General features: G+C 50.1%; 4 protein-coding genes across 4 annotated transcripts; 1 reads left to right on the forward strand and 3 right to left on the reverse strand.

Annotated features, from left to right (window-relative positions):
• Positions 1–425: 425 nt before the first annotated feature.
• On the reverse strand, positions 426–1,422 carry ERV25 (emp24/gp25L/p24 family protein; the record flags this gene model as incomplete). The annotated part of the gene is made up of 4 exons (XM_046094304.1): positions 426–444; positions 532–829; positions 930–1,056; positions 1,216–1,422. 4 exons carry the CDS (start codon positions 1,420–1,422, stop codon positions 426–428), a joined length of 651 nt encoding a protein of 216 aa, XP_045950283.1.
• An 818-nt stretch (positions 1,423–2,240) lies between these two features.
• On the reverse strand, positions 2,241–6,070 carry LDX57_012557 (uncharacterized protein; the record flags this gene model as incomplete). Its single annotated transcript, XM_046094305.1, has 2 exons — positions 2,241–3,575; positions 3,629–6,070. The coding sequence occupies 2 exons, from the start codon at positions 6,068–6,070 to the stop codon at positions 2,241–2,243; spliced, it is 3,777 nt and encodes a 1,258-aa protein (XP_045950284.1).
• A 7,998-nt stretch (positions 6,071–14,068) lies between these two features.
• On the forward strand, positions 14,069–15,143 carry LDX57_012558 (uncharacterized protein; the record flags this gene model as incomplete). Its single annotated transcript, XM_046094306.1, has 4 exons — positions 14,069–14,208; positions 14,356–14,526; positions 14,591–14,638; positions 14,729–15,143. The coding sequence occupies 4 exons, from the start codon at positions 14,069–14,071 to the stop codon at positions 15,141–15,143; spliced, it is 774 nt and encodes a 257-aa protein (XP_045950285.1).
• Positions 15,144–15,640: 497 nt separating this feature from the next.
• LDX57_012559 (uncharacterized protein) lies at positions 15,641–16,807 on the reverse strand (the record flags this gene model as incomplete). The annotated part of the gene is made up of 1 exon (XM_046094307.1): positions 15,641–16,807. The coding sequence occupies one exon, from the start codon at positions 16,805–16,807 to the stop codon at positions 15,641–15,643; it is 1,167 nt and encodes a 388-aa protein (XP_045950286.1).
• Between the last annotated feature and the right edge of the window lie 1,191 nt (positions 16,808–17,998).

Here is a 17,998-nt window from a genome sequence, read left to right on the forward strand (position 1 = left end):
CGATTTCCAAGATCGAGCATTTCTACTAATATAAAAAGTTCCTAGTAGCCTTCTTCACTGATATGTATTATCCTAACCCTCCTCTAGTCGAGGTTTCCCAATACCTGAGCTCCTTAATCCGGATGTCTAACTGACAGCACCATAACCGGTATGAACAAATCTACAAAACACTATTGCCAAACATCACGCCTCCATTCTCAGTGTATAATTCATAGGATCATAAGTATTCAAACAGTGTAGCGTCAAAGATATGTCCGAGACTACATAAGATCGAAGAAAGACCAACACAACTCGGCACAAAATGCATTGTAAAACTCCGTATTTTGTCATGAAGAAAATATGAAAATAAAGAAGCAACAAACAGCATCAAGCCGCCTTCTTCTTCTTCCCCAACCGGACAGCAACCACGAACGAGAAGGGAAAGATTAGATGAGATGCTTGGATCTATGGGAATCAAAAATCGTTAGTCGCGATAATCTCAAGCCGGTGGTGTGAACAAGATCAACAGGGCAAGAGAGGAAGATAACATACCGGAAATAAGCCCGCAGATAAACCACCTGCCAAGCACCCAATCCCACCAGCATACCCATCGTCCCGAAGGCGAACCATTTGACACGCTCGTTGGTGCTCTCGTTGGTATCGCGCAGCTTCTGCTCACGCGCCCGCAGGTATTCCATCTCGCTAACAACCTCGGCCACCATCTCTTCCATCCGGCGGAGATCGGTCTCAATGGGCTTGAGCTTCTCGTGCTGTTGAATGCTGGACCAGTCGCGGGCGTCGGCGCCGATGTCGACGTCGAGTTCAATGGACCGGTAGAGGTTGCCACCCCCTGTGAGAACCGTTAGATATATATCATCCCAGTAATGCCACGTGGTGGAGTATGGGTTTCCCAGTGGTCTGGAATGGCAATGCCAAAGAGGAGGACTTACGGCCGGTAGTAAGCACGTTCTCGAAGCACACGTCGAAGGAAGTGTCGGCGGGAGGAGTGAATGTCTGACGAGTCTCTCCGATGATGTCCCTAGGACGACCATGTTCATTGCCCAAGGAGTCTTTGATCTGCATCAACCAAGATCAAACCGTCAGCGAAAATAATATTTTTTAAAAAAAGGGTAACAAGTAGAGCTTCATTGAGCGCCGCTCCCCAAAACAACCACCAACAGATCAAACAATCACAGCCCAAAAGAACTGCACCCTTCAGGGAAGAACCTCACATACCTCCATATTAACCTTCTGCCCGTCACCCTTCGCACCACCCACAATAGCAGTCACCTGGACCAGCTGATCCTTATGAGCGAAGTTGCGTATACATCGCTCATTCTTGCCGCTGACAGCGGGGAGGTCGAAATGCAGGGCGGAGGAGAGCTGAACCAGACACAGGAACAGAAGACCGAGGACGGACTTCATCGTAAGCGAAGACCCCATGGTCGATTGGTGGATTGTCGCAGTGGTCGACGCTGGAGGTGTTGGGGAATTGAATATCTTGAACAGCGGCCCATTGATGCCACGCCGCGCTCAAGGGGATCTGTCCGGTGCGGTCGGAGGATCGTTGTTCCGGGATAACTTGGGCCACGCGTTTTCGAATAGATTGGCTGTACAAGGGATTATGACTTTTGAATGGGTACATTTTCAGTTTGAGAGGGTCTTTCAATGATTCTAGCTTCTACTTTTCTAATCTTTTCGAATAAATCATGATAGGTTCAGAAGATATTCATTGTGGACAGATATACTAATCCGTCCAAGCCTAATCCGGCAATATGAAAATATAGTCACCAACAATCAAAATCCCCGTAAAAAGCCGCCAATTTATCCCAAGGTATTGAAAAAAAAAAAAAGAAAAAAGAAAAAAAAGGTCCACCATACTCAGTATAATACCACTTTTGATATCAAAAACAGAAAACAGTCGTGGCAGGAATATAAACCCCAAGAAGAATGTGACAAATGGAGTATAAGAGAAGAGAAGAGGAGAACGGGAACCAAGCCTATACGGTCAATACCAATATAGCAGATCGACAAAGAAGTAGAAAAAAAAAGGTAGATGAAGAAGAAAGGAGTATCACGGCAGGGATATAAACACCAAAAGTAGTTCATCATACGGCTCAGAACGCTTTCAAAGGACACATATCATCGCCAGCATATAGCAATTTCGTGTTTGCATGTCAAAACAAGAAAGGAGATCTCAAACGAAAGATTCAAAAAGAGAAGGGAAAATCGAGAAAGAATGTGTGGGTTCATGTAGCCCATCAAGTTTCAACCTTCTTCCGCCGCACGAACAGACGGGAGAAGCCACTGCTCGATTCTTTGGTCTTGCTCCCAGCATTAGGCGGTGGAGTGCGGACAACAGGAGGCTCCGGGGGACCGGTGCTTCTGAGGAAATCAGCCAGTGCGCTGGTCTCTGTCTGTCGTTGTGTGACGGTAGGCATATTGTAAGGGTTCGACCGCGCTGTTGCATTTCGCTCCATGCCAACCTTAGTGGTGTAGTTCGCCGATACCACAGGAGGGTTACTGGGTGCCGGCTGTGGGCGGAGGGAGGTCCTGGAGGTTTTTGCAGAGGGGCCATTGCGAAGAAGTCGCGCCTTCATCGAGGAAGTGCCGCCAGAGGGGGGTTTTGTAACGGACGCATTCACGCTAAAAGGTTGCGGGGGTCCAGATGTATCTGGTGGTGGTGGAGCGTTCATCAGGAAATCCATCAAGCTCTCTTCCTCGCGCTTGGGGGGTTTCGGTCCTTCCAGAAGCTCCTCAAGATCCTCGTCATCATCAGAATCGATGGCATAAGGATCAGGCACCCGACGCTGTTTTCGGACGGGGACCGGGTCATCAGGTACGTTGACAGGCTCCGGAGCCACCTGAGGAGCTGGTCTCGGAGCACTGGTCTGTACTGGGACCCGGTTTGAAGAATCCAAAAGCCCCGTGTGAGAGCCCACGGAAGTTATAGATTTCGTGGCGTAGGATTCATCCTGGGTACTAATAATCGACGGAGCTTGGTTCTCCGCATAACTGGGTCCTAAGGATTGTAATTCGTCCGAGTCCATGGTATCACGGAAAGGTGCAACGGTACGCGGGATGCGACGGGCCCCAGCAGTCGGCGGGCCCTCCCGAATGAAATCAATCAGATCAGAGCTCTGGTCTCCCTTGGGAGCGACGGCAGGACGAGCCTGCAGTCGAGGAGCGGTGGAGCTGCGGGCCGTGTTCGAAAGAGAGCTTGGAGGCCGAGTGAACTTCTTTGAGAAGTCTGCAGCATCGGAGAACCGACGAATGCGCGACTTCATGGTGCTGGGACTAGGTGGTCCGTTGGATTTGACCGAGTTGGCAAACTCGCGGGTCGATCCAATGCTGGGCTTCATATCACGAGAATGTCCTGGACTTGTCGGCGGCAGGCTCATATTCGATGGCTGGATGGGTTTGTATTTAGGCAGGTCGGAAGATTTGGTTTTGGTTATGGTTGCAAGATCCGCTTGCCCTTTAGCCGTACTGGAAGTGCCAGGTCGTGGTGATCCTGGGGGTGCAGTGGTTTTCAAGAAATCCGCCAGGTCAGCGGTAGTAGATTGCTGGTTTCGCCAACGTGGAGAATCAGGCTCCTATTTAAGTCAGTAATCAAGTTCCCAAACTCGACCGGATAAAGTAAACATACCTCAATCTCTCGCATGTTCCGGGGAGTCAGGGTGAAATGAATTGTCTCCTCGCTGCGGATCAAATCATCCAAGTCCGCTTTTTCGTCATGCGTCGAGGCTCTGCTTGTTTCAGAGGAGCTGCGCAGGAGCGAGCTAGAGTCTCCCTGTCGAACAATCAAACCCTTTATTCTGGTGGAGACCTGCGATGTGGTGGAGCCGGCCGTTACGGGACGCTTATCGCGGTTGCTACTGAAGCTTTCGGAACGGCGAGGCTTGGAGTAGCTCGAAGAGGCTGCAGAAGTCGTCGGTCGCCCAGACAGTCGCTGAACGGCTGCCCGTTCGGTACCTGAGCTGGTGGTGGACACTGCCGGGCTCGAGCGCCCGTAGGGAGTTTGTTGATGGGTACTTCCGCGGTGCAGGGGCAACGGGCTAGGGCGTTGACGAGCCCGCGAACTCTCGGAATACGCACTCTCGGCGGACGACGGCGGTCGGGGGGATTTTTCCTCGCTCGAGTTGTCGGTTGAGAAACGAGGCTGAGGGGTAACAGGGTCCGGGGAAGTCAGATCCGTGTCAGAAGTGCTCGACGCATCGGTGCTGACGGCGGGTTGCGCCGGGGTGGAGTCTCCCCCTTGCGTTTGGGGCGGATCTTCGGCCACGGACTGCACCATTTGTTCGCTGCTGACGGCCGCAGGAGTCGTCGACCTCTCGTTTTTCCGACTGGGCTCCCGGCTCGATTTTCGTCGCGGTCGCTGCACAGACGCCAACTTGGGCTTTTCGGCCATCCCTTGTCCCTCGATGATCTCAGCCTCCGAGTCCGGTTGATTACGGTCACTCAAAGACGAGGCTCTCGTGCTGTTGGCCCGGCTTATCACCACTTCGGCTGAGGCGCCAGAGATCGAAGAGGTTGCGGCTGTATCCTGTCCGGTCGATTCTTCGGGGAAGCTGTCTGTCTCGGACTTCTTCGTGGGCGATTCAACCGAAGGAGAGAGCACTTGCTCCGCGGAATCCATGACGGCGGGTTTCTTATCGGCAGTAGATTCGTCATCTTCGTCGTGTTCATACATGGTCTCCAGCTGCCGTCGCTCCTCCGACGAAGTAGGGGACGGATGGTCGGCGGTGTGTTCGACCTCAGGGGTCTCCTGGGGTGGTAAGGGGGCGCTGGCACCGGGCAAAGACCGCGACCGAGCATGTCGGTGGGTCTTTGCACTCTGCGGTCTTGGGGAAATCGGCGAGGAGCCGTTGAAGGTCGGAGACCGTGGCGAGGGTAGAGTGAGCACCATCAGACTCCGAGGTCGCACTTTGTGCGCCACGACGGCTTCCATGGTTTGAATAACCTCACCGCCATCCGTGTCAGACGCGAAGCCGGGAACCTCAATTTCCTGCACGTCGTGTTCGTTCACAGGAAGCGCGACGGAAGCAGGGTCTACGTCCGCAGGAGACTCGGGCCTAGGGCTGGGTTGTGAACGAGGTGGTAGGAACTCATCCACCGCCAGACTGCCTCGCCGACCACGCACAGGAAGGTGGCCGATCGTGCCGCGACGCCGAATGGATTCGCGAGACGTCGCTCGAGACAAGTTGGGGGAGCGCGTGCGCTTCCTCCACGTGCGCCAGAGTCTTCCCAGGGTCGGGTTCAAAGCTAGTTTCTCCATGTCGAGATCTTCAACGACCAGACGATCCATGGTGCTTCGTTCCGCGCCAGATTCCGTCATTTCACCATCAACTTTGCTCGACAGTCGAGATCGAGCCGTCTCGCCCGCAATCACCAAGGCCTTCTCGCCGAGGTATTCAATGATGTGCGCCAGGAAGATGGCGGCAGCCGGGGTGATGTAGCCGATGTGGCTTGAAAACCTCCGGGGACCATCTTCATCCTCGCCCAAACCGTCCTGTTCGATGTATTCCTCCTCGTCGTCTTCCTCCATATCGCCCAGTCGAGTGTACACCATGCACCGCAAGCGAGTCAACTTCCATGACCGGATGAGATCAAACTCGGCACTCGGAGTCTGGCCGCCAAACTGCTCGTCTTCCGGACCACCCATGTACTCGCTCAGTTCCTCATCTGCGGCCGACACCACTTCCTTCGCCAGTCGAGGCTTGAGAACCTCCGCCACTGCGGGTCGAATGCAGGCCAACTGGGTGGACTTGGAGGAGGCAAGGATATTGTAGAGGAGATGGTCGAGAAAGCCGTTCAAAGCGGAAAGGGCTTCAGGAGTGACGAGAGCGCTGGCTGAGGAGGCATTGTCTTCTTCGTCGGCCACGAAGTCCGCGGCGTTGAACTCCTGGTCAGCGGTGACAATCTGAGCGGCGGCGGAGGATGCGATGAAACAAGGAGCCGGGTTCACGGCGGGGGGTACGAGGAGATGAAGTCGAGGGAGCTGAGAGTCGCTAGACATGCTGGTACTGCGCGAGCGCGAGACCGTCCTCCCCAGATCGAGAGATTCGGGTCCTTTGCTGGACTGCATCATGACTATATGTGGGGATCACATACAGTGACCGTCGGGGTTTGTTATTTCTTATTGCTTATTTTTCTGACCGTCAAAGGCGTCGGAGGATATAAAGGGTGTCAAAAAGATGGTGTGGAAGTGTTGTGTGATTCGAGCTCCGAGAGTTTCAAGAACACATAGGTCATCCTAGAACCATGAAAAGCGAAAGACTTCCTTTTTCGTCAGTCAGCCTGAATTTCTAATTAACACAGCCCGTTTGGGGGCGCTTCCGCCTTTTCCTGCATGCACGTAGTATTCTGCCCCAGGCGAGTCTGACGTTTTCCAAATGACTGCATTCAAGCCAAACTCAAAGGGGCGAGAAAGCAGGAAAAGAAAAGGAAGATGAACAGGGATCTGGCAGATGACAATGCAGCCCGGACGAGTTGGAGTTGGTGGCGGTGATGGGGGACAAAAGGGAATTCAAGATCAAACAGCAAAAAGCAATCAAATAAAAATAAAAATCAGAACTAGACGTACCTGTGTAACGATGGGAATCATCAATAGAATTAATCACTCAGCACAACGGTGACTATTCGGAAGATTCAAATTTGCATCATTTTTGTCCTGGTGCCAGTACCGTGGGAATGGGTCAAAGATCAATTAAGACCTCCAGCGGAGTCCAGGGGAACGGGTCAGTCTGGTAGTTCGAGAAAAGAGAAAAAGAATGAACGAAGGAGGGTGAGATAGAGTTGGACTAGGCAATCTTATTATTATTATCACTCAAACCCACGCGGAGTGAAGAAGCAAAGGAGAGGAAGGAAGGAAAATGAAGGACGTCAAGTCAAATTCAGGAGTTTAACTGGCGATGTCGACAGGGACCGTCCGAAGTCAATGCTCATACCTCATTGGAATGGATATTATGATTTTTTATTATTACTACTATTTGATTTTCTCCGTCTGTCTTCTACTCCCGAGGACTACTAAGAGGTGCACTAAGTCACTAGCGACTTGCAGAATCAGGAGACAAGTGGAGCCCAGGTACCAGATAGCGTACCCTTTTTTCTGGAGTTGGTGGACATTCGGACAACAAATGAAAACCAACCGCGAGTCCCCCTCGGGTGGATAGGGGGGCAACTTGGGTCGGAAGATGAATTCCAGAGGGAGCGAGAGAGCGGGCGAGGGAGAGACATGGTCTTTGGAAGTTGTCCGTTGTCCGTTGTAGGATTCGAGGAATTATGCCTCATTGTCTAGGTATCCGTGTCTACTCCGTAACCTGTCTAGCGGCTTTCGGGACATCCGTGTCGGTCAAGTCTCAGAAGGCAGCACGAGTCGAAATCCGGAGTTTCACCAGGCACGAGGGACTCCTGATCGACATTGGTCTGGTCTTGCCACAAGGTCTCCAATGACAACGGCCCATGGCCGGAGAGGCGACGGCGCTGCTGTTAAGCTAGCCAGGAGATCCATGGAACCGCGATGAACCGCCGATTAGAATGTACTCAGAAGATGGGATCCAAATATTTCATTGTTCAAGGAAAGGGAAAGTTCCGGGCGAGCGACAAAAACATCCACCAACAGAAAGGATCGGAGGCAAATGCAGAGAGGACACCAAGACGGCGAGAGAACGTGGGAAGAGAAAGAAAAAGAATGTCGATCTCCGAATGCCGCACTAACGACGCTGGACCCCACTTGGGCCAAGCGCGGCGAAACCCTACCAGGGGCGCTAAACCCCTTTGGGCAAGAAAAGGGGCGCCAGGATGTGCCGACCGCCCGGATGCCTCAGGTTTGCCTTTTTTTTCCTTCCTCCGGGAACAATAATAGTCAATCCTTCTTTCTTCCAGTCTTCTACGGGCTGCTCGGTACTTAGCATTATTATTGATGATTTCTCATGCAGGTTGATGCAGTGGGAGGCACAGTTGGGCTTATGTCAGATCCTTCCCACGGCACCTTTCTTCGGCCGATACGAGTATTCATGGTTGACCTAAATCTTTGCGTTCCATCCAAACTTCGGCGCTCCCATCTTCTCGGATTTGGAGTCATCCATGATCCATCCCCTCCGCTCAAACTTAGTTTAACCACTATCGATTCCGATCGGGTTTTCTGGTTGGGCTACGAACCCGGTATACGGACGTTGATCCACCATCCGACTGCCTTTTGTTTCCTGGCCCTTCGAGAATCACCTTATTTGTCTCTAAAATGTCGTTTGACGTCGACTGGTTTAGTGGTAGAAGGTCCATCTGACCGTTGAGAACATTATCTGATGGGGCTGGTCACGTCTATCTCGGTTTGGCTTTCTTTCCACGTCCAGAACAAAGAAATCGTTCGTCAGAGCGATCTCCCTCTTGTCAGGGTCGATCATCCATGATGTACCCTTCAGCACCCACCACTTTCTCCTCATGATATACGAAGCTAGGACAAAGTCCGACAAATAAGAACGAGGCAGCGTCGCAGCGAACATCCCTATCCATCCCTAGTCCGTACGTGTACTCGCCGCGGACTCCGTTGACGCAAACCTACGAGGTTTTGCCTATCTCGTGCTGGTTCCGAACCCAACTATTAGAAATACACCAGGCGCGATTAAATTAATTCATTTCAATTCCGTCATCGCACCTTCGCAAGCCTTATCCTTTCCGGTAAGGCGGCAACCTCGGGACTAGGCTTACAGCGCGCTATCAACCACATCTCAGGGCTCCGATTCCAATCTCAATAATCGTAATGTCTCGGGTAAACCCCCGGTGTCCTTCTGTACTCTCATTCGACATGTGGAATGCGCTCTGTACGGAGTAAATCAATTGGGTGCAGTGGTGGGTCGGAGGACCCATGTGGTTTCTAATCCAATAAATCCGGCACTGGGTCAGGGCAATGAATGCGTGCCTGAGCCAATCAATTGGCTATCGTCCATCATGCGCCCACTCTCCAGCTGAGGGTATGCGTTCGGGGTTCACCACCGATCTATTGAGCGGGGAACAATACAGAACCATGGTTGAGCTGGCTTCGATGGACCGTGTCTGACCAAGGCGGCGGATAATGAGCACTGGTAGGCTGATTACTGATCTGGTTGGAGTGAGCGACAGAGCGAGGTACGTGCATGCTGCATGGTAAACTCGACCGCATCAGAATAATTTCTTACGTGCAGGTCGTCCGTGGGAGCCGGAATGCACTGCATGGATGTGCGGACAGACGAGTCAATATCAGATCTCAGCTGAGATCAGCTCGTTTGTGCAACACGTGTTCGGCAAAAGCAATAACAAAGAAAACGCAACTACCTAATTCTATCGAATAATGGCTACCAATAATGCTACCACATCAATAATCAACCACCTTTGAGTCGTGACCTTGTGACTCGCAACGAGCATTGCCCTATTGCGGTATGGACGGCTGATATTTCCCCCCTTTCCTTTGTCTTCGGATTCCCACCTACTCAAAATAGTAGCAATCCTCAATAGATTCATCACCCGAATCATGTACCCCGTTGGACACGAGGCTCTTCGATTCAGGTATTTCTCCGTAGGCGGGAATTAACTGCATCGAATGATCCACTGACCCTCTGAGTTTAATGATTTAATCGTCATCTGCCGCATTAGGCACGGAGCATAATATTGATGGAGATGAGATGTCCCCAGAATTTGTGTGGCCGACTAGCTTTGTTTAACATATATTAACTAATTAAGTATGGTCTTTTCTTTGTTATTTACCTGTGCTGGACTGCTGGTGCGTAAAACCAAGTCCACCACGGGAACCCCGCTGTAACCCTATCGATATGCTCTGCATAACGAATAACGATGAAAGAAGTCAAGAGCATAAGACGCTTACAAAGTAAGCTTCACGCTGGCTTTAATCGAGTGTTGCATAATATCCTCCTACAGGGTACTGTGCACGGTGTACAGAACATATCCTTGCAAAACACCCACTACTCCGTACCCCGTAGATATATACCAGCTCCACATATGAATTAAATCAAATAGAAATTAACCCAACACCACCCAAATACCACCGCACCACCGCAATTAAAAAAACTAAAAACCCTCCTGCATCCCACATTTCAATCAAGACGTCTCATCCAATCCAACGGTCTCTGTACCACCCATCATTCTGAAATCATATCATGATCGGCGCACGGCTCGGATTCCCAGCCGTCCTCGCTGCATCTCGCGCCCGTCTCCACTCCTGCATGCATCTCGGCGGTCTCGACTCTTCTATCTGTTACAGATTCGCTTCGGGTGTGTCGACGCTTTCGTGTTATTTGTCGGGGGTGCAGGCGTAGGGCATATTGAGTACGGTGTAGTGTTAATGTTAGGCATTTTCGGTGGTGTTCCGAAGGGATTGGCTGGCTGGCTGGCTGGCTGGCTGGCTGCATCACACGGGCTACGTCTAGAGAATGAAGAAAGAGGAAGAAAAAGAAAGTAACGATTTGCCCCATCTTTGTCTCACGTCGAGGTTGTCAGGGATGGTGGTTTAGATTCTAAGGTCTCGATCGGTCGAGGTAAGGCTCCCTGCATACGGATTGCTCTGCACCTTAGGTATAAGTAATCCAATTCCCTGTGATCGGGAAGATTTGACCAGGATGGCTTGAGTTGAGCGATTATATCAGATCGGAACTCACGGAGGCAAGGTCATCGTTTTGTGTTACGCTGGCGACTTGGTAAGTGAGGATGGGATGAGTGGGTTTTCAGTTCTCGTTGCTGTGCTGGGTCTGGGTAGTTGTTTCGTACGAACGCTGCCTATGCCTACGCTTCTACTATGTCGCTTGTACGACCTGCCTTTCCTTTGTGCTTAAGGTCGGTTTCTTCAGACCTCTGGCTGGTCATAGATGACGTTTTTCTTTGTTTCAGATGGAATAGGTCGGCTGGATGGATATGGAATGAGGGGCATTAACCTGCGTAAAGACTCCATTCCCTTGTCTATATACTGGTTCACAGTTTCGTACCTTGTCGCCGTGCGAGAGATTGGTGAGATGGGCGATTCTTCCTGCGAGGGCCTCTCCAAGATCGATCAAGGCAAATAATCCGCTTACACAGCGTTATGGACTTCTCGTCTCTAAGTGACTCTGATCTAGAGTAGACTCATATTGAGCATTAACATCTACCCAACATCCCCAGATCCATCAGAACTACCGACCGCATGGTCTCGACCAGCTGCATACCGATCATTCGCTTGCCTGATAAACTCATCTCGATATTCTTTAGCCAAGTCTCTGCTATTTCGATAGGCATTAAGACCCTGCTGATAGTACTCCGGGCTTCCATCTAAACACCATTTCCCGACCTGAGTCATCATATAGTCAGTGGCACAGTCTTTACTCTCAGATCTTCTAGGCCGAATCGCGTAGATCCCCAGAGTTCCAGCATGATAAGTAGATGTTATAGTATAGGCTTGCTTATCGTAATTGTAATCGTTCCTTGTTCGATTGTCGCTGTGTCGGGTGCTGTTATTGGGTTGTTCAACTCCATGCCCATGTCCATGCCCATACTGCTGCAGGGAATGCATCCCCCGTGCGCCCAAAGCACCAGCATACAGAGCCTGGAGTCTAATCACAGCAAAAGACCTATCGTGGCCCTTTGCCTCGACGAAGAAATTCGGCGCGATAGGCCGATTGCTCCGCCTTGTTGGGATGATTGTGTCGCTTAGCTGCTCGCGAATTCTAGGATGAAGCTGGTCGGCGCGCGCGCCGTGGTAGAAACTTGGTTTTGCATTCGGTAGTGTGCCATCCGTTAGCGGCGCGAGGTTTTTGAATGCGTGGTTGGTGCCGCAGGAAGCTGGAGCTTGATCTTGGATTCGATCATTATGAGCATGATGATCTTGCTGTGACTGCTCGCCTTGACCTTCGAGAATCGGAAGAATGTTCTTGATAACTAGCTGCTCGTCCACGGCCTGATTATCGATTCGTACAAATTGCTCGTATTCTTTTTCTAGTTTTTCTTCTGATAATGCGAGTGAGGGTCTTGGGGCGCGTATTCTGGCACGGATTTCGGCCCTGTTCGAGGGCTCGCTGGGCGAGGTATCATCTGGGTATATAAACGATGGTAGGAATACGCCGTGGTCTATTAGGTGGCTCTTGAAGTGTCGGTCGTATACTGTCGTGCTTTCGACCTTTGTTGTCGGTGACGAGGACGTTGTATGCGTTGGTGTAGAAGGAGGGCGCTTCGATCTGGTATTGGGGTTTGTAGAGGGAGACATAGAGTAATGATTGAAGTGGGCTGGTACGGGATACTAGGTAGGAATTATGCTGGTTAGCTGATATACTTACATTACGGTCAGTGGCTGAAGGGATGTTAGGCAGATGTATAGCTCACGTCTCTAATATCTGATAGATCTGGTCCTCCGCTGCGAGACAGTTTTCTGACCTCTTGTAAACAAGCAGTGGAGCAGTTGCGCAGGAAATCAGAAGCAGAAGTTTGGGGATTAGATGTAGATGAAGAGGTTTTCTTTGGAGACAATAGGAGATTGTGTCGGCGGTCATCTTCTCTCAGCGCGCTCTTAGTCAAGTATAATTCTGTGAGTTTATCCCAGAATTTCGGAGGAGGATGAAAGGTACGGCGCTTCCGTGGTCGATTTTGGTGTTTGAAGGACGGCATGTAGGAGATATGTTAGCGAGAAAGACTATAGGGAGTACTGAGTAACATCATGGCTGTCTGCTCGTTTTATGCTGCGCCTGCATTAATAAAGAGATCTTGTTGAGACAAGCTGGCTGGTCGTGTTCTGGGTTAGAACAAAGGATGACCCATAACACGACGTGAAGCCCATCTCAGAGGATTCTGAAAGGGAAACTTGAAAGAGGCGTACATGATCGTACGCTTCTGCTGTATGTAGTTCTTATTGATGGTCAGTTTTTAGGCAAGAATTTCTGGGGCATATTGGAAAGGGCCTCTGCTGTACTCCGTCCCAGATGTTGCATGACATAGAAGAAGAAGAATTGTCTTTACCAGGCCTCTTTGAAGTGCTCGGTGACTTTCTCTTTGTCTTAAGATGAAAGTCATCTAAGTGCTCTCTAGAGGCTCCGATATATACTTATGTTAGTACTTAGAGAACAGCTTTTTGGACAATTATCTGGTACCCTAGATGGGTGTTGGAAGATAGTAAATTCGGCTCTAATGGTGGTGCTGCAGATAGATCCTAGATCCATATCGTAGATAAACTGCGGCCACTGTCCTTCTCAATGCTGATTTCACAGGCTCTCACATTCTAATTGTGAGAACTGAATAAAGACACATCTTATCCAAGTCTAGAGATGTAAATCATCTCGGCTCCGACTATATAGCAGGCCTGATGATGGTGGGCCTAAACAACAGCGTCGTAAGCACAGGAATGCTCAAACGTCATTACGGTTCCAATCTACCGGAATTGCTGAAGAGATGAACAACAGGGGTGTACTAACTGTATCCCCAGTCCCCACGCTCTATCGCTCTATCGCTCTATTGCATGATGTGTATCCCTCAGGCACGCACTAGTAAGCACGAGCAGAGTGGGTCACCCTAAGGCCACCTTTCCCCATCCACTTCCCTGACAGTTGAACCTGACAACAACCTCAAGCCGGCCGCATCTTTTAGCAATTCAAAAATGAAAAGTCCAATGAGCCGAGTGGTCTTACTCTGAAGTCGTGATCGCACGCACTATCTATAAAACTAGTGCCACTAACGTATCCCATCAGCTGACGTCAACCCCCCGAGATCGAAGTCCCTCCGAGTCTCCGAGCGACAATAGGAGAAAAAAAAAATTGTCCGTTAGGATGGGTCCCGGCTCCAGTCTATAGAAAATAGAGCCGCTATTTTTAGTCTTACCCCGAGCTTCCATGCATTGTAAGCGCTTCGATTCAGGGTCTATTGCCCGGTCACTTACGCAATGCTTCTATAGTGTGTACAAAAATAAATCGATTTGGCCTCGTTGGGGGATTATTTATGGGAGGGTAGGTAGGTACATAGGTAGATAGTTTGCTTGTTTGAATACCTATTCTGTCGTTCGTTTGGAGGACGATTGTATATCCTAGTATTGAGTACTACTAGTTAGTTCGTTTGTTTGTTCATATTATTCACTCCATCAATTTCAATGTCGGGTCTACTATACGCCTCCGGAGGCCGCGGCCTACCACGCTACTTCTTCCTTCACGGCAGCCACGAGCGCACCAGCTTTCCTGACCAGGTCGAGGTCGAAGCAAATGTCGTTAGCTTTTCAGGGAGTGGCAAGATGTATGTTCTTTTTTACTTATCTTATGTGTTATTCAAACCATCTGTCTTCTATGTCTTGTCTTGTCTTGTCTTGCGTTGTCCATCGCACATCCACCCGCCCAATTCCCACCCGACGAAATCCTAACGCTGTCCTCTTCTCTCGTTAAGAATCTCCGGCGATAACAACGAACCCATATCCCAGAAATACTGCTTCTTCAATGGCGCCCTGACGCATACGGACGGGCAAGCCCAGGCGCCCGTTCCTGCCCGAGAGTTCGTCGAGACATTGCTGAAGAATATCAGCGTTCCTGCTTTGATATTGGTTGAGGTACCTCATAGGTGAGTGACTACCTATCCACCTCTACTAAATAGATCCAGTCACTGAGAAATCCCACGCGAAAAGTGAACAATCAACCTCCCAAGAACAAGAACCTAATGAAACCATCTACGTGTATGTATATCACCCCCAACATAACATCATCCCCACGTCCTCTACCCCTCTCTCTCCCTCCCTAACCAACTAACCAAAACCCAAAAACAGCGCCATATCCGTCCTCGGCCGCAGCGATCTACGAATCTGCGTCGGCGAAGAAAGACGCTACATCGCGCGCATGATGCGCGTCTTCGTGCCCCGCTTCACACAAGCCATGGCTCAGCGAAGCGACGAATATCTTCCCGGGGATGCGCAAAATCTGTGCAAGGAGATTGCGCATGATATGGGGGCGTCGTTAATTCATGATACCAGCAATAATCCTAACAGTGACGGTGATGAGGGGGATGAGGAGGGCGACGAGGAAGAACTAGTCGGTTTCCTACACCTCTACCGACAACGGTATCTGGGGAAGTCCGGGACAGAGAGCGGGTACTTGGATATACTAGAGGCGTGCTTGCTGCATGTCTTGAAGATGCCGTTCGACCTGGAGTCGTCGGTGCAGCAGGGGTTGATTCGTTATTGAGCTGTTTGTGGGCATTGGATTTCCGGGGTCTGAGGGCTTTGTTTCTGTAGATATTTTTTGTATGTATATAAGTTGGGTAGAGTGAGAGAGGATTTGAGGGGAACGTCGTGATAATTGTCAACTCGAAAGTATAGAAGACTAGATCTGGCAAAGTAGGTACATAGATGGCAGAACAAGCTAGACTGTCAAGTGTTGATCATTCATAGCAAATGATTGCTTCAGTGTCTTTTATGCTAATTGCGGCTGCATCGAAGATTACGGATAGCTACAGGATAAATCCTACCTACAAGTACCAAGTTGAACTCTAGATTGTCATATTGTTCAATCAATCGTTGAATACTGCAAGCTAAACCCCGCTAAAGCTTTTACAAATTTTTATCGTAAGTCATACATAGAAAGTTCATTTTCCACCGTTTCCACAGATTTTTTTCTTCGAGATTTTTAATTTTCTGTTGTCCTGGTCTCTTCAGTGATTTGTTGGAGCTCACTGTAGGCTCTCAATGGCAGACGTAAGGCCTCCAATGGTCAAGTGCAAAGCCAACACCGCCCGCGAAGAAGCTCAGCTCCTCGGGGCTGATGAGGACCTCGTCGGTGGCCAGCCTTTCTGAGAGGAAGCCCTCTATCTTGCCCATCAAATAACGATCAAGGCTTTCCACGGCCCCAGGTCGCCGCAATGAAAGCCCCTTTGTGTCGTTGATTGTGACAAGTTCGTCTAGTTCCTCTTCAGTGACGAGGTTGTGAAAGCTTCCGATGACATGGTTTAGAGCCTGGTCGATGTAGATATAATCGGGGTCTTGCGAATCCAGGTATGGCGACTGAGTGCGCCCCGCTTTGACTTCTTTGGTTCGCGCACGAAGGCGCGCCTTGTAATCAGGGTCGGCGATCCCTTGGATGCCATGCATGTAGGCCGCGAATAGGCGCTTATCCAGGTCAGCCACATCGCTGGGATGCTCTTCTGGCAATTCTTTGATATGATCAGAAATTTGATCTTCATCAAGATCCTCGTCGTCCATGTCAACATCAGACGAGTCGCTCTCCGCGAAATGGAGTCTCCCAGAAGCACGGGCAAGCTCCATCATTTCATGGCATGTCATTCCGGTCTGGGGCTCATCGTCTTCGTCATCGGCGTCGGAGTAATACGGAGCCTCGATATAAGAGACTTCCGGAGCAAACCGAACGCCGGTCGACTCAAAAGAGACAAAGGAACATTCGAGCGAGTCAGCTTCGTCCTCATCATATCCGAACACAATGTCAGATCCATCAGAGACAGACTCATCAGTGTCATCCTCCCATGCGGTTTCGTAGTACATTTCATCGTCACTTTCATCATCGCATCCATCCATGAGAACATCGTCATCCTCACTTTCAGATGATAAGTCGGATGCATTAATGCATTCACCATCAGACATTTCATGAGATCCATAGCCCGACTCCGATCCCTCTTCGGGTTGGGCGCATGGTCTCTTCAAGATGGATTTCAAGATGGGACGAAACGGGGCCGTCAAGGCAGTAGTCAGTGTCTTTGTTGCAATCAAGTTGGTCGAGGTCATAGAGACCTCGTCCGATGCATAACAGCTGTCCTGCGAAGTGGTAGAGCATTCAAGACGTGAGCAAGTCGAAGAAAAGGATTCCCAGGACGGTTGGTTCATGTTTGTGGCAATCATTGTGACTGGGGTTCTTGATTCAACGGCGTTCTTTTGGCCGTATTAACCGAATTCAAAGACGATGTGCAAGATAGGGATATAGAGCTGCGCAAAATTTCCGCTTGTGCTAACCTGAGCAACCAAGGTGGATAGAAGGGGCTTTGTGATTCAAAAGCGAATAGACCGTGCTGTTTGCGATCAAGATAGATGAACGGCTTCGAAGGCCTTCGACAAACGAGGAGGGATCCATAGCGAAGCTAAAGCGTGAACGAAGTGTTCAACTAGTGGAAGGCGAGGGAACCCTCAATGGGAGAGGCCTTCTGAGACATGATTGATGATATTACTTCGAAATTTGATCGTTGGGGGTTTCAAGATTGTTGCGCATGCACTTCTGTTGGTAGCTTTCGACTTTCCAAAACGAACACAACCCTTTCAGCTCCTTTCTTCTGATCGAAACGATGGATTTTCCGATGTTATACATATGTATTGTCGGATATCTAGATCGTGTAAACGGATCTTGTCGTAGAGTAGGAGGGTCGGAATAACGCCCTGTCGCGACGCGTGGGATCCTAAATAGGAAATAGGCACGACTTCACGATATATGAAAGCCTGTTCGGTAGGTTTCGAGCACTTAATTCGCGTTAATCGAGCGCGAATGATGGAAAGCGACCTGGGTTTATTGAGTCATACCCACTTTTCGTGGGATGTGTGGATGACTTCGGCGGGGGTACGAGGGGTAAGGATCAAAAGAGTACCGGTTCCAGTCGGGTCAGAGTTCGGACGAGAAGTTCAAAACGGTGATAGAATGTAGTGTGTGTTGATGGTATATGGGGATAATAATAAAAGCGACACTATATGGGGGTGGCGGTTAGCACCTTTATAAGCGCTGAAGAGAGAGGAGAGAGAAGAAAGGGAAAGAAGGAGCAGGCAGTTCCCGGTGACCAGCCTGACTTTGCAGTCAGATTTCCGTCATCATCAGCGACTTTCCGGCAGTTGCCTCCCTCTCTCTGCGGCCTTACAGTCGGCCCGGCGTCCGACCGGTTGCCCCGGGTGGCTTAGCGCCGGTCACGCCTAGTATTGTTCCCTAAGCGAACGTCATGCTGACTCAACTTCCGATCGATGTTTCCGGACGCTTCCAATTTGGTGGTTGCCGTGCTCCGTATTCAGTGCGTGTGTACGTAGATTGATCCCTTCACTCTAAACAATTACCTT

The sequence above is a fragment of the Aspergillus melleus genome (assembly GCF_016097325.1).
Source record: "Aspergillus melleus strain CBS 546.65 chromosome Unknown contig8, whole genome shotgun sequence".
Classification (NCBI taxonomy): domain Eukaryota; kingdom Fungi; phylum Ascomycota; class Eurotiomycetes; order Eurotiales; family Aspergillaceae; genus Aspergillus; species Aspergillus melleus.